The sequence below is a fragment of the Podarcis raffonei genome, chromosome 1, assembly GCF_027172205.1.
Source record: "Podarcis raffonei isolate rPodRaf1 chromosome 1, rPodRaf1.pri, whole genome shotgun sequence".
Lineage (NCBI taxonomy): Eukaryota > Metazoa > Chordata > Lepidosauria > Squamata > Lacertidae > Podarcis > Podarcis raffonei.
In genome coordinates, this window is record NC_070602.1 from 7532987 (window position 1) to 7548477 (window position 15491).

Below are 15491 nucleotides of genomic sequence, written 5' to 3' on the forward strand. Positions count from 1 at the left end.
ATTATACAAATAATAAGGTATATTGAAGAACAGTACCCATCCTTTATAGCACAGTTTGGTGTGCATGAAGTATATATGTTGGTTTTCCCTTCTCTCCCTATGAATTCCTATAAATTCAAATCGTTATTGATTCAAAACACATTTTACTTAATCTCTTTCACCCCATGTGCTTCTCTTTTAAGGTGGCAATCCTATGTAGGCAAACCTGGGAGTAGGAGTAGTCGTCAAGTTCTGTTTTATCAGAGAGATTCTCAGTAGCAAGAACAGCTTTCTTGGGGGGACACCTATTGCAATGCCTGTCATTTTCCTCATTTTTTAGGCTAAACTGAAAAATTGTGCAGAAATAACTCGTCAACTGATTAAGCTGCTCTGCAATCGGTTTCGGGGTATAATGAGCTGAGTACATTTACAACACACCCTTGGATGGATGAATCCCAGCTGTAGAAACGAATAGATGCAGTCCCCAGGGAGTACACTGTGTGTGTGTGTGTGTGTGTGAGAGAGAGAGAGAGAGAGAGAGAGATTCCAACAGTTTGACTCTTAACTCTTGAGAGAAGAAGCGATTCGTTTTGCTGTAGGGGTTTTATTTTGCATGCATTTATTTTGTAGATAAACTCACAAACCACCGCAAAAGAAAAAAAACCAACTGCGCCCAACGTGGGGCTCGAACCCACGACCCTGGGATTAAGAGTCCCATGCTCTACCGACTGAGCTAGCCGGGCACTACGTAAAACTGCTTCCTAGAAGGTTTGTTGGTCTACTTGAGCTACGCGTGCGTGCTCCATCTGTTTCTCTCTCCCCCGCTTCTGACGAGCGTGCGCGCCCCGCCCTTTCCTGCAGTGACTCGGCGGTCTCTCCACGAGCGCGCACGCAACGGGTCCGTGGCTCCGCCCTCCGGCCGCAAAAGACCAGCGTGAAAGGCCATTGGCCAGGAGCGCGGAGTGCCCGTCCAACGGGCGGGCGCGTTGTTGAGCGGTGGGTGAGAAGCGCGAGCGGGTGGCTGCCTGAGGGGGTCTGGGGAGGCGAAGGCAAGCAGGCCGGCTGGCGAGGAGGCGGAGGAAACGGTTGTTTCGGCTTTCGGCTCTCCGCCGCCATGAGTTCCATCGGCACCGGGGTGAGTGTCCCCTGAGGGGAAAGGGAAGCAGCAGCAGGCGGCGGCGGCGGGGGAGCGCTGTCTCTGGGCGAAGCCCCTGAGGGGCTCGGGGGGCTCGGAATGCGGGCGAGGCAGGAAGAAAGGGCGGCCTTCTTTCCCCTCAGCGGACTCTATCGAGGAAGGGGGTCTGTGAGGAGAGGCGTGTGACGTCACACGCGCGCGCGGGGGGTGGGAGACACTGTGCTACTGCTGCTGCTGAGTCACTTTGGGGAAACCGAAAGCAAAAGGCCTTTTGGGGAGAAGCTGGGAGAGGAGGGGAAACATGGAACGGGATTAGAAGATGTGCATCCTTTAAATCAAGGGTCAGAAAACTTTTTCAGCAGGGGACCAGTCCACTGTCCCTCAGACCTTGTGGGGGGCCGGACTATATTTTGAAAAAAGAAGGAATTCCTATACCCAACAAATATTCCAGAGATGCATATTAAATAAAAATACACATCATACTCATGTAAAAACACCAGGCAGGACCCACAAATAACCCAGAGATGCATTTTAAATAAAAGGACACATTCTACTCAAGTAAAAACACTCCATGAGCCGGACTGAGAAGCCGATTGGGCCGGATCCAGCCCCCGGGCCTTAGTTTGCCAAGGTAAAGGGACCCCTGACCATTAGGTCCAGTCGCGGATGACACTGGGGTTGCGGCGCTCATCTCGCTTTACTGGCCGAGGGAGCCGGCGTACAGCTTCCAGGTCATGTGGCCAGCATGACTAAGCCGCTTCTGGCGAACCAGAGCAGCGCATAGAAACACAGTTTACCTTCCCACTGGAGCGATACCTATTTATCTACTTGCACTTTGACGTGATTTCGAACTGCTGGGTTGGCAGGAGCAGGGACCGAACAACGGGAGCTCACCCCATCGCAGGGATTCGAACCACCGACCTTCTGATTGGCAAGTCCTAGGCTCTGTGTTTTAACCCACAGCGCCACCCGTGCTTTAAACACTGGTCTGTGGGCCAGTGTTCCCCTGGCAAGGGTCTAATTTGGCCCGCTAAGACCATCCCCCCCACCAAACGCCAACCTGCTCCATACAAAATGTCATATCGTTTTATGGATTATAAATGTTTATATCATAGGGCTTAACGCTATAATTGAGATGTTTAGCCTATTTCTTAGTTGCTGCTTTGCTAAGTGTTTTATAGATTGTAATTGTTTTATTGGTGTTTCGTTGATTATGATTTATGCTGTTCTTGTGATGTTTTGTTATGTTGTTGCTTGTTTGTAAGCTGCTTTGGGATTCATGTCTTCGGAAAGAGGCGCAGAAATATAATCAAACTTGTATGCACAAGACCTTGTGTTGAGTAATTAAAATTACTATTCTCGTCATCAATTTATAAACCGCTTAATCACAAATGTCTCTAAATGGTGTACCAAAAAAAACCCTTGATGAACATAAAAATCAGAAGTCAGGTAAAACTTCCCTGCCCTGGATTTTTTTTTTTAAATTTAAGTATTTGGGAAGTTCAACAGGGAGGGGGCCTGTCTGACATCAACCAGGAGACTTTAAGTGTTCATTTGATTGTTTCCTGGCAAGCCAGGTGCCTTTTAAGTTCCGATTGGGCACCTCAAAGTACAACCTGATCCCTGCAGAAAATGTAGGTTGCAAGTGGCAACATCAACTATAACACCTGGGAATGGTCACTTCGGCAGAGTTCCTAATCAAGGGTCCTGGAGTGCAGTCTATCCTGGCCAAAAACAGGGGTTGCCTTTGGTGCTGAGCAGTGCTGGCGCAACCCTTACCTGGAATTGTTTTAAGAATAGAAAAGTAGATGGCTAACCTGTTAAGTATATTTTTGTATTTTATATAACATTAAAGGATCGTTAAGGATCTGGCTTTCTTGAAGTGGGTGGAAACGTACCAAACTATGGGGTGGTCTACACATGGGTTGTTTGAAGGGAGTGGGTGGCGCTGTGGTCTAAACCAGTGTTCCCCAACCTTGGGCCTCCAGCTGTTTTTGGACTACAATTCCTATCATCCTTGACCACTGGTCTTGCTAGCGAGGGATGATGGGAGTTGTAGTCCAAAAACAGCTGGAGGCCCAAGGTTGGGGAACACTGGTCTAAACCATTGAGCTTCTTGGTGAGCTCCTTTGCTCTGCCCCAGCTCATGCCAACCTAGCAGTTCGAAAGCATACCTGTGCAAGCAGATAAATATGTACTGCTGCAGTGGGAAGGTAAACGGTGTTTTCATGCGCTCTGGCACTAAGATTTTTTTGGTCTCCCCACCCCATTGAGCTATAAAGTCATGAGGACCAATCTATGTCATGGTGTCACGTGCAAACTCTGCCACTGTCTCAAACTTTAAGCAAGCTTTCATTAGAACAGACTTTGTCTACTGCTGCAAACTTCAATGTTTAGCACTGCAATTCCTTCTGAGAAGCTTATACATTAGCTTTTAGGCTGGGCCAGCCAGAAGCCTATGAACTTAAGAAAAAATATATGAATTAACATACACACCCAACATCTGAAATAATGACCTAGATTTTCCATTGTGTAATGTGTGAAATGGTCTTTTAAGATGAAAAGTTGAAATGGAAGAAAGTCACTGCAGTTTTTGGTTGGCCAGGAGAGGTAGCTGTTGACTCGTCCAAGTCACTATGAAGTTTCTACACCTGGTACCAAGAACCAAATTAGCAGAAGAAAAAGAGAATGGAGCTCACAAAGGCAACAATACATGCATATTATAAATATAATTAATTAAAACAAAGTGCATTTATTTCCAAATACCAAAACCCAGGAGGCAGCCTTACTCACCTGAAAACCCTGTGTTCGTATGCATTGTGGTTTAAACCACAATGGCTTGTTGGTAAAATGTTGGTGGTCTGCTATCATGCTTGCTGAAGATGGGTAAACAGACAATATATTTATTTTGTCACCCAATAATTGATAGGTCTCAAACAAAGGAGGAATAAACACCCTCCAAACAAATGCCTGATTTCTGTACTATACTGTGAAGTGTCTAAGATGACAATTGAGGTCATTGCCTCCGTGATTCTCTTAAGACTGAAATTAGGCCTTCATGATACTTGGGCTGCAGCAGAAAACAGCAGCCCCATACTGCCTGCTTTTCTTCCCTGTACTGTTAGATGCAGACTTGTGTTATTGCACTGCAAGTTTTCCTACCTTCACTCTGCTTCAGGAACTCACTTTTGTGGTGATGGTGTTCTTGAAGCATGAGGTGAAAACTGTCCAATGTGACTAGATGTTATTGTAGAACAGCTTGTTGTGCTTCCCTGGCTGTTCTGGAAGGCTATTAGTTATAGTACATTGTGGATTGTTCTAATAAGATCAACATAGTTTATAAATGACAACATGAGAAGACACAACTTAAATCATTTTTTTTAATTGGCATTTTCAGATATTTCCTAAATATACAAAGTTTGTAATGAATTGCTTGAATTATATATTGTGCCACTTCTAAGGGGGTGTGAGTGTGTGTGTGTGTGTGTGTATATATATATATATATATATATCTATATATATATCTATATATATAATGCTTTGCAGTTTCAGAAAATAGTGCACGGTATGTGCACTTAATAATTATTTCTTGCTCTTAATTTATGTGAGAGTTACAACAAAAAATTAATTACACAAAACATACGTTCTATTTTTATGTCAAACATGAATATTTATTTGGTTCACTATGCATATATTTCAAACATCTTTTTCTTTCCCTTTCCATATAAGAGAGCCTACAAATGTTAAACTGATGGTCAGACCCAGCAATTGTTAGCTACATAGAAGCTTAGTTCTCTAAGGCTGCAACCCTTATTTTGAACTGTGTGGGACTCAGTGCTCAGTAAATATGCTTGGAATTAGAAGTTGGCTTTCTATAGGCCGTTGCCCCTAGATTTTCAATTATTGGGCAGAATGATTTCTTCCATTATTGCAATTGTTTCATGTGTAAATCATAAAATACATAGTTTTAACTGATTTTTATTTTGTATTCTATCTATTGCAGTTAAGTGGTATATATGTTGTTTAAATTAAATAAAACAAATATTCATAGTTTGAGAAATGTGCAAATTTAGAGATTGTTTTTATAGTAGGAGAGCAACCACCTTATTTATACAGCAGGGTATGCAGTGAAATTGACTAAGGAATCCCAGTTCCACTGCCTCTTGCTGTTCTTTGAAAAAAAGCTACAAATGTATGCTTCTCTTTTGCAGTATGACTTGTCGGCATCTACATTTTCTCCAGATGGCAGAGTGTTTCAAGTAGAATATGCTATGAAAGCTGTGGAGAATAGCAGGTAAGAGTAAGACCTGGTATTTATTTATTTATTTTAAAACCCAATTTTAAAATGACCAAAAACCTGATATACAACTTAATGTTAAAAAGAATACTTTTGCAGAGATTAAACAGTAGAACTTAAAAATGAAATTGCTTTATACTGCATCATATCACTAGACAATATACCCCAGTATAGCCTCCTTTGACTGGCAGTGGATTCTCTTCAGTGGGTTGGGAAGTTTCCAGTTCACAGGCCTAATTAGGCCTGGCATGTGGTCCCTGAGACAATCGTCCACAAATGGTGACCCTCTGCTATCATGTATAATGGGTATAAGCAGGTAAGAACACAGATCCAAGGCAATAATTGGCTGAGAGCCAGTGTGGTGTAGTGGTTAAGAGCGGTAGTCTCATAATCTGGGAAACTGGGTTCGAGTCTCCGCTCCTCCACATGCAGCTGCTGGGTGACCTTGGGCCAGTCACACTTCTTTGAAGTCTCTCAGCCCCACTCACCTCACAGAGTGTTTGTTGTGGGGGAGGAAGGGAAAGGAGAATGTTAGCCGCTTTGAGACTCCTGAAGGGGAGTGAAAGGCGGGATATCAAATCCAAACTCTTCTTCTTCTTCTTCTTCTTCTTCTTCTTCTTCTTCTTCTTCTTCTTCTTCTTCTTGAAAATGAGTGCTATTTGTGCAAGCCCTGCTTTGTTCGCAGCGCATTTTGAACTTTAACTGCACCCACAAATGGACTTCAGAAGGGCTTGCTGCAGCAGCTGATTGGCAATTACACTGAGCCCCTCTGAAGTTGTCATCTGACATGTGATTGATAGGTCAAAGGTGATCTACGGGGCGTGCAGTACTGAAGGATCCAGCCCACTAGCCATGTACACTTCCCCACTCCTGGTTGTATAGCGTCAGACAAATATATTTTCTATTAAATGCTGCTACCTGTTTCTGCATGCAAAGTATGGGTTTCTCCACAGAACTGCAGGTCCTTTTATTTACCCAAGAGGCTCAGTGGTTTTGACCACAGTGCCACCTGTGTCCCCCATAGTCACCTTTAACTGGACTACACCATCCAGTGGTTCTTTACCTACCTTTACCTGCTTTTATTTGTATGTGTTCTGACCTCTTGAATTCTGTGAACTCATTCTTGTACCTTGCTTACTTGGGAGTAAGTCCCATTTGGAGGTGACATCATTAAGTGAAGTTGGGTTTTAGCCTTACAGCCTGCCATCATGCATTTTTACTCAGAGGTAAGTCACAATGTGAAGCCTCTGTTTTCATTAAAATCAACCAATGTTTTGCTCTGAACCTCTGCAGGAACAGGATTGCTGCTTTTTCATTGTTCCACCTTGGCAGATACATGATGTGATAGCAGCTAGTCAAACTAATTTCAGTTGAACCTACTTTCATCTAAAGCCCAGTCTGTGCATGTTTCCTCAGAGATACTTACTCACATGGAAGTGTGCCTAGGACTGCAGCTGACAGCTATAAAATTCATTTGGTTTGATGATTTTTTAAAAAGTTGCATGATGGTGTAAAACTTTAGCTTTAAAAAGTTTGGATATTGTTGAAATCAGTGTATACACATATGATTTTCTTAGGAAATCAATGTCTTTGAAATGTATTGTTTCATTTGGCTATATTTTCATGCCATAAGGAGGAAGCTTTTTTAAAACAGTGCAGTAGGTTGTACATAGTAGGGAAGCTAACACATGCTGCATGGGTGGTTCAAAATGTTAGTGCTATACAGTACTAAGTTGAAGTTCTGTCAAAATGGATAGGATTCAAGTAATGTGTCCCATCAGTGGAAGCCCTGCTCCAGGACTTCAACTTGTTTAACCAGGCTTTCCCTCTTTCCTCTGCTTGTGCCCCCACCCTTTTAGCTCTGTGGGAGTTGATGGAACCCCCAGAACGGAGGCGGGGGGGGGGTAATGAGAGGGCTGGGTGTTCCGACGGGAAAGTCAACATGTGTGACCTAACAGAACAATTGCCTTAGCTTGATGTTGAATTCCTCCCACAGTACATGTGTATGTTTTCTTGACTGTATTTGCTAGTAGTAGCTTTTTATCTTGATCCAGTACTGTCCTAAAAAGATGAAAATTTGAATAAATACTAAAACCGTAATATTTTAGTTCCAAAGCCATATATACCATGTGGTTCTCTTATAAGCATCATGTGCAGGGCTTTCCTGAACTGGGCTCATTTTCATCACTTGCAGATAGCGTTTATTGTAGATTAGTCATGTTGTTTGTTTTTTAAATTAATTAGGTTAGTTTTTATTGATGTTTTTAAAAGAACTGTTAACCTGTTTTTCCTTGAGCACCTTCTGATTGAAAATTCAACTGAAAAATCCTAGCAAGAAATACTTTTAACTGATCTGATCACTGTATCGCAACTTTTTTTTCAGTACAGCAATTGGGATACGATGTAAAGATGGTGTAGTCTTTGGAGTCGAAAAATTAGTTCTGTCCAAACTGTACGAAGAAGGATCCAACAAACGCCTCTTTAATGTCGATCGACATGTTGGAATGGTGAGTTGGTCCTCAGTATCTTGGAGCATTCATTGCCATTTAGCACGTGCTGAGGCTTATTCCTCCTGTCAAATGGCCTCTTGGATAAGCCAGTGGTAACATTTAGCTTGTAACCAGGAAGGAAAGCTGGAGGCGTCAACTTGCAAGTGTGGAAATGCTAGTTTGACCAGTTCTGGAAACATGTGCCTGGCAATCATGTGTCTGTTGTAAAGGATAATACCAGAGAGATACACGGGGAGTGTGGTATGTTGACTCAAATTTCTGTTTTGATTTTTGTTGTAAGATGGCTGATGTTTATTTCAGGCAGTCGCAGGACTCCTGGCTGATGCCCGTTCTTTGGCTGACATAGCAAGGGAAGAAGCTTCTAACTTCAGATCCAACTATGGTTATAATATTCCATTGAAAGTAAGGAGCTTTGTTTCTTTTTGCTTCTATCCGTATGCAACTTATGAAAAGCACAGCATGCTTCAGATGCTTTGCAGGAAACTTATTAAAAATATTTCCAGTGCTCTTACTATTCTTCTTTCTTCCCTCCTCCCTAACAGCATCTTGCAGACAGAGTGGCTATGTATGTACACGCCTATACTCTGTACAGTGCTGTCAGACCTTTTGGTTGCAGGTAAGAGCTTTTATTCATTTATACTGCAATTCACAACACATTTGCCAACCAGAGTTCAGACCAGATAGTAACTTAAAATGTGTGTTTGTATATGAGAAAAATACATTTGTAAAACACAATTTAAAAGCCTTTATCTCTGAGCGCTAAATGCACAAACAAGGGTAATAATCAAGTGAAGATGCTCTGCTGGATTCTTGCAAGTTTCAGAAGGCAAGATCTCCAGATCTAAGGAATGCACTCTTGCTGCTTGAACTTGGAAATCTGGATTGCTTACTTAACACAACCTCTTAAACAATCCACCAAGACTGCTTAAGAGTGAAAAAGAAAAGGAAGGCATCAGCCAAAAGGGGAGGGGCAAGGAGGAAGGCAGGAAAAAACACAACCTGGTGCTAGATGGAGAGTTTAGCCAGGCATGTTTTGACAGAGCCCTTCCTCAAGGGGAAATAATTAAGTTCTGCTTTCAAAAAGGTGCGTCCTCTGGGTTCTGTTGGATTATATTCAAAATGTGTCGCGGTGTGTTTTATCCAAATTCTTTCCTATCAGCATTACTAAGAATATTCAATGGCTTGGATCCAGACCTGCTGTTCCACTCTTTCTGTTTGTGTGTATTGGATCCAACTGAAACTGCTCCTCTTCTGAAGCATCTCTGAAAGTCTCTTGGCTGAAGAGCGGGGTTTTTTCCAAGGCTTTAAAAATGATTTCTGCCCAGTTTCTTCTCTCACATTATTTTTGAGGGCTTGCCAACCTTCCAGAGCGAACTTTTGGAGGCATTGAGGGACTGCATGGTGAGAGGAATTTTCAGAAAATGCCTGTCTTTCCTCTGCCCAAGGTAGCATCCAGTTAGCAGAGTTCCACTCCATGCAATTCTGGATCCAAGTCCAACCCAATATACCCACAGTTCACTAGTAAGAATAGGTTAAATCCTATTCTCTCAGTATGTGACCTAGAAGTATATGCATACCTTATTTAAATCAGCTGAATAAAAAGGGTTGCCCTTATAATTTCTGATTTGGAATAACAGATGTTGGACATCTTAACCTTTCTATTAAAATTATGGGTATGCTAGAAGCTAAAAAAATATTGGGAATCTTAACAAGTATCCATGGGTCAGCAAAACGTACCTTAAGAACACCCCACGTTCTTAAGCAACCATTCTCAGCTTGACATAGTCCACATGTAATAATTTGGGAAGATATTTATTTGTGCTGTTCTGCTACAAACAGAGCTTTTCCAGTAAGTGTTATCTGAGTGAAGAGAAGTGTGGCAGAACTATATTTACCATTTGGCAAGGTGATGCCTATGGTAGGCAAGTTATAGTAGTTAAATATGAACCCAATGGTACATTACAAAATAGGGCAGCAAGTACAGAAGTTTCCCATCCCAATAGAAACATCTCTATGTGAGTCATGGGCTGTGGCTTGTGCAGCTGATTTCAGTGAAACTTTCCCAAATTGCTTACTTGGAAGTAGGCCTCATTGAGCTCAGTGGTACTTCTCGTTAAGTGTTTGTAGGATTGCAGACCTTTTGTCATTTATTCTCTGTCTGGCAGTTCTTCAACAAAATCTTTTACATTTCCAGTTTCATGTTGGGTTCCTATGATGGTGATGATGAAGGTGCTCAGCTATACATGATAGACCCATCAGGCGTTTCATACGTGAGTTAAATTTTCATAGGTGGGGAACAGTTAGTTAGATAGGCAGTTGTATGACTCTTGCTCATCCACTGAAGTCCTTTAGTTTAAAGTGATTGGGGCAGCGGGGAGCAGCTGGCGGTTGGTATTGGGCTGCTTACTGATCCCTAGTCCAGAAGATCACTAGATGTTTAGTATACTTGTGCAGGTCTCTGGAATGGGACGGACACAGTATGAACTTTGTCTGAATTAAGGTTAGGACTGCGCTGCTGTTTGATAAGGCACATGCATGCATGCATTTGTTTGTGACGTTACAACACTATGTAAAACGTTTGCAATAATTACAGATATTGTTTGGTTTAAAGTTGTTCCTGTTGCATTTACAGGGTTATTGGGGATGTGCCATTGGAAAAGCAAGACAAGCTGCAAAGACAGAGATTGAAAAGCTCCAGGTAAGGCATTGCCTTGTGCTTCTAAACAAACAAATGCTTCTAAACAAACATCCCAGGTGTCTCTGAAACATTTATTCCACAGGGCAGGAATTTTCTGGGTTTATTAATCCAGGTATCCAGAAGTGTTGCGTTCTCAGTAAAATACTGGACTGCTGTCACCAGTTCAAACTTGACCTTCCAAGAGCTTTGTGAATAACAAGGATGTGTGTAGATATAATCTTGGTTCTTCAGGAATTAGATTGGTGCAGAAATGAGCTTCCTGAGAATCTAGATAGACTTTATTTCACACTTAACTATAGTGCATTGGGTTTGTGAGCTTTATTTCAGAACACAGTAAACACAATAGTATATGATTAAAATGCTCGCTGTATTTGTATATCCACAGATGAAAGATATGACTTGCCGTGATGTTGTTAAAGAAGTTGCAAAAATGTAAGTTTCTTAAAATGTTGGTTTGGGTTGATTCACTGGGGCAGTTCTTATATTGAATTGTCTTTGGATGATGGGCTGGGATCTAGCAGTTCAGATAAAATGGACTTTCTGTTTACATCCAGATTATGACCCTATTTGATTTCAAACTACTTTAAGGCTATGCATTTCATACTCATAATTTCATATTTTTGTGTTAAAGTCTACATAGCTAAGGGATAAATTATTTAGATGTTGAAATTTTGAGTGAACTTTCTATTTGGAGGGTGGATCCAACTTTTGATAGGTGATCGATTTCACGTGTAATGTTAAACCAAAAATCCTGGCTTATTGTGTGAGTGTTGTGCATTCAGCTTCACTCCTTCCTTGCTGAAAGCTCCCATCTAATCCTGACTTGTTTACAAGCCATGGGAAGCTATGTTTCAAGGGCTGAATCCTGGCTTATTTTACTGCTTGTGCAAAGGGAGGAATGAAGATGCAGGAAATGATGGAATTGTGTGCAGCTTTCTTTAAACACTAACATCAAATTAAATCATGTCAAATAATTCTAAAAGAGGACCCTTTTAGAAGCATTTTATCTCCAGTAAGTAACAGAAGAGCCAGTTTTCATGTGATTTTTAGGTGTCCTGAAATTGTGACATGCATGTTTCTGAGTATATGCTTTCTTCTGAATGTATGTAAAAACTGTTTACTATTGAGCTCCTCCCGTCCCAAAGCTGTAAGTGGGTTCCTACTATACTTCTTGATAGATACTTGGAATAACTACTTTTTCTGTGTTTATTTTTTCTAGAATCTACATAGTCCATGATGAAGTAAAAGACAAAGCTTTTGAACTTGAACTCAGTTGGGTTGGAGAAAGTAATGTATCGTTCAAATCTTCTCTTCCTTCATTACTGTTTGCTGCTTTATGAAAAGTTAATTTTGTAACTTGCTGTGATTTATCCTTAATTAACAGCATATCTAAAAGAACCTGTGTCCCTCCAGATGCTTCCAGCCTCCGACTCACATCATCCCTGACTATTGGCAGGGATTGTTGGAGGCCAACAACATCTTTCGGGTCTCTGGTTCCCCACCCTTGACTTAACATTGAAGACATGTGCCCTTGTATGGGGGTACATAATCTAATTACCATGGCTGCATACAACAAATCTGCTCAGGAGTAGATCCATTGAAATCAGAAGCCGTGACTCAAGTCTGTTGGTTTTAATGAGTCTACTGTATGAGTATAGCCCATACTGTTTTTCAGAAAACAGTACCACAAAATGAGTTTGTGGCACATTTGTATATGACGTTGCCTTTGCTTCAAACTTAGAAGATAGGTTTGCATTCCAAAAAAATAAAAAAATTCCTCTTTAATTCATAGTAACCAAGGGAAAACATGAAATTGTCCCAAAAGACATTAAGGAAGAAGCAGAGAAATACGCTAAGGTAAGTGCTGGAACTTCACTGTCTGTTGTACATAGGAAGCTGCATTAGACATCATACATTGGTACATCTTGTTTAGTAGTCTATTCCTGCTGGCAGTAGCTGTCCAGATTTCAGGCGGGGAATGGTCCCAGCCCTGCCTGGAGGTGCCAGGGATTGAAATGGGGACCTTCTGCTTACATTCCTGGGAGGAAAACATCTCTTCCAATTCCTCTTAAGTAATTTTGGTTTACAAAAGATAATCTGGTCCATAAATCTTAAAATACCAGTTACCTTTAAGTGGAGAAGTAATGATGCAGGCTGCTGTAGAATTTGTGTACTTTTATGTAAAGTAGGTATAAAATGTCAGCTATTTAATTCCACAAATTGTGCAGACAGCTAGATTCCTGGTGTATGTATAACATGTGGGGTGCGTCTGTTAGCACGGAAGCAGCAGGACCTGATCTTTTCTCTTTATTTCTACAGGAATCTCTGAAAGAAGATGATGAATCAGATGATGAAAATATGTAACACATTGTTACTTTAAAACAAATGTTTTAATCTGTACCACAGGCCTGTGTATGTATTTGACATGATGTATGTGCTGGAAGACTATTTTGAGTGACCAACTTGCACTAAAAAATTTTCCAATTACTGTTTATATTTGAGTATCAATTATTTTTCCAAAGGCTAGGACAAGGTAACTCTGTGCAATGGGAGCAAGGGCTTGATGGAGGAATGTAACAAAAACAGGAAGATATTCCTGACTAGGAGCCAAAGAAACTTTGTGCACTGATAAGGATCTTTTCCCTCCTCGGTGCTACATAGCAAACCCTTTTGAAATTTCCAAAAACAAATTGGTTGTTGCATGGGTGGTGGTGTGGAGAAAGCATGTTGTTGAAGGAAAAAAGTTTAAAATCACATTGAGCACCCTGATGTAGCATGCTAGATTTCACCCACTACTAAGAGAACTACACTCTCCAGCCCTGTTGAATCCAGGCCTTAAAGAAATGGTAAAACACCTGCTCCCTCCTGTCAGAAGGTAGCAGCCCAGATACCTGGTCATACAAAGAACATCGGCTGTATCCTACAATTGGACAAGTTTATGATTCAACCTCCCTACCTAGCAGTCCAGTTTTCCTGTTGTCTGGATAGGATTATAGTAAATATGACTACTGCTGCTTTGAGATGCAGTTTGTAAAAAGCTTGTGTAAATCATGAACAATATGTATCTGCCTGAAAAGTAATATATATAGTAAGGTGTCACACTCAAGCTTTATCTTTCCTCTTCCAATTCAGCAGGTGGGGTGGCTTGAGGGCAAATAGTGAGCCTGAAGCTTGGTCATACTTGAATAGAAGGGATCTGACTAATGCTGTTGGATATTGATTTGTGGCTTCATGTAACAGAGTGGTGGTTGTGAAAACATAATCTGAGCCCTAGTTGGAAGAAGAAAATTGTGGCAGTATTTTGTGTAGTGCTGTGCTTTAGTGTGGTGATCACTTTCAACTAATTTTTGCAGTTGCTGGAAAATGCTATGATTTGACAGTGAGATTTTCTTAAGAGAGAAACCAGAACTTTGTGCTCCAATGAGATTGCTGCTGTTCAAAAACTACTTAACTTTCCAATTTACTGTACTTGTTTAGATGGCAATGCTTACACAAGGATGCTAGTATGAAAAACATAATTTTTTGCCTGAGAAACCCTCCAGGGCAAATTTGGGAAAAGCCTAGCATTTCCTGTCCAAAAAGTTGTTTTCAGCACATTAAGCCACCATTTCACCCACTTACCTACTTTTGATTAACATCTGCACAAAATATGAAAGCTTGCTCACTATTTTGTGACAATCTTGGCATTCATGAATATTTCAGATACTTAGCCAATTGCTTACACTGACCATAGATGCAGGTGGTCCAGCAGTCAGCCACATGCCTTTGAGGCCATAAGTGGGGCATGGGATGCTAAGTATCTCCTCACGTTCTTCCATCTACTTTGTCTACAGTCAAAGCCAACTTGTGTACTCAGCTGCCCCTGTGAATAACAGGATTATTTTAACATTCTCCTCTCCCACAGCAGCTTTCTGCCACCATTTACACAAATCAGTACATGAACTGGAGCATTTCTTACATGATCCTGTTTAGTGTTGAATAATTTAGTACTGAAGTTCTTGAATGAGCACTAGTTTTGAAAGAGTTGCCAGTAGTGGGATATTTTTGCCTACTTTCTATTGATAAAAAAGGAAGGTGAAAGGAAACATTTTCACCAATTAAGAGTCATCATACTTCTACTTATGAATTTATGGTATAATCATGATTGCAGCTTCCTACTGGGAAGATGCTGAACTGAACCACACAATATGCTTCAGCTGACCAGTGGCAGTGTCACTTGACTCACTACTACTTCCTGTTCCTTTAAAAAAAAAAAAAAGTTTCTTAGTGCATTTACAGTGCTGTACTCAAGACCATGTTTCCACTTTCTCATGTCAGTCATGGCATCCCCAAACCACAGCCCTGCTTACGTCATAAATTAGTGTGACTAAGCAGGAAGCAAACACATGCAAACCAGCACTGTGTGATTCACAGCACAATGCACTTAATATATGTGCTACAGATAATTTGTACGCAATATGTTGTAAAGGACAGGAGTTAGTAGGTGCAATCCAGCAGGTATGAGAAACCTCTTTACAAATGTAGGGCAAGCTTCTCCTACCTCTTGAATGGGGAACCTTCACCCCAAGAGCCCACATTCACTCAAGTGCAGGAGTCACATGCCGGTAGTAGAGATCAGCAGTAAAATAGTCGCAGCAATTTTTGTAGAGTAGACTATATTCTTCAGATTTACACACAGCCAGACAATAAGCAGCATCAGCACAATTCAGTGATACCTTCCAAACAGGCAAAAGCTGAGCAGGGCCAGTGAATGATGGTCTAGGCCAGCGTTTCCCAAACTTGGGTCTCCAACTGTTTTTGGACTGCAACTCCCATCATTCCTAGCTTGCAGGACCAGTGGTCAGGGATGGGAACTGTAGTCCAAAAACAGCT

General features: G+C 41.4%; 1 protein-coding gene and 1 non-coding gene across 2 annotated transcripts; one reads left to right on the forward strand and one right to left on the reverse strand.

The window, feature by feature from the left end:
* Nucleotides 1-649: 649 nt before the first annotated feature.
* TRNAK-CUU (transfer RNA lysine (anticodon CUU)) lies at nt 650-722 on the reverse strand. The gene has a single exon. It is a non-coding gene; the product is annotated as a tRNA-Lys (tRNA).
* Nucleotides 723-992: 270 nt separating this feature from the next.
* PSMA3 (proteasome 20S subunit alpha 3) lies at nt 993-13113 on the forward strand. The gene is made up of 11 exons (XM_053395922.1): nt 993-1114; nt 5326-5408; nt 7795-7918; nt 8222-8323; nt 8464-8537; nt 10116-10191; nt 10554-10619; nt 11005-11051; nt 11839-11906; nt 12412-12476; nt 12939-13113. The coding sequence occupies exons 1-11, from the start codon at nt 1094-1096 to the stop codon at nt 12981-12983; spliced, it is 771 nt and encodes a 256-aa protein (XP_053251897.1). The 5' UTR covers nt 993-1093; the 3' UTR covers nt 12984-13113.
* Nucleotides 13114-15491: the final 2378 nt, after the last annotated feature.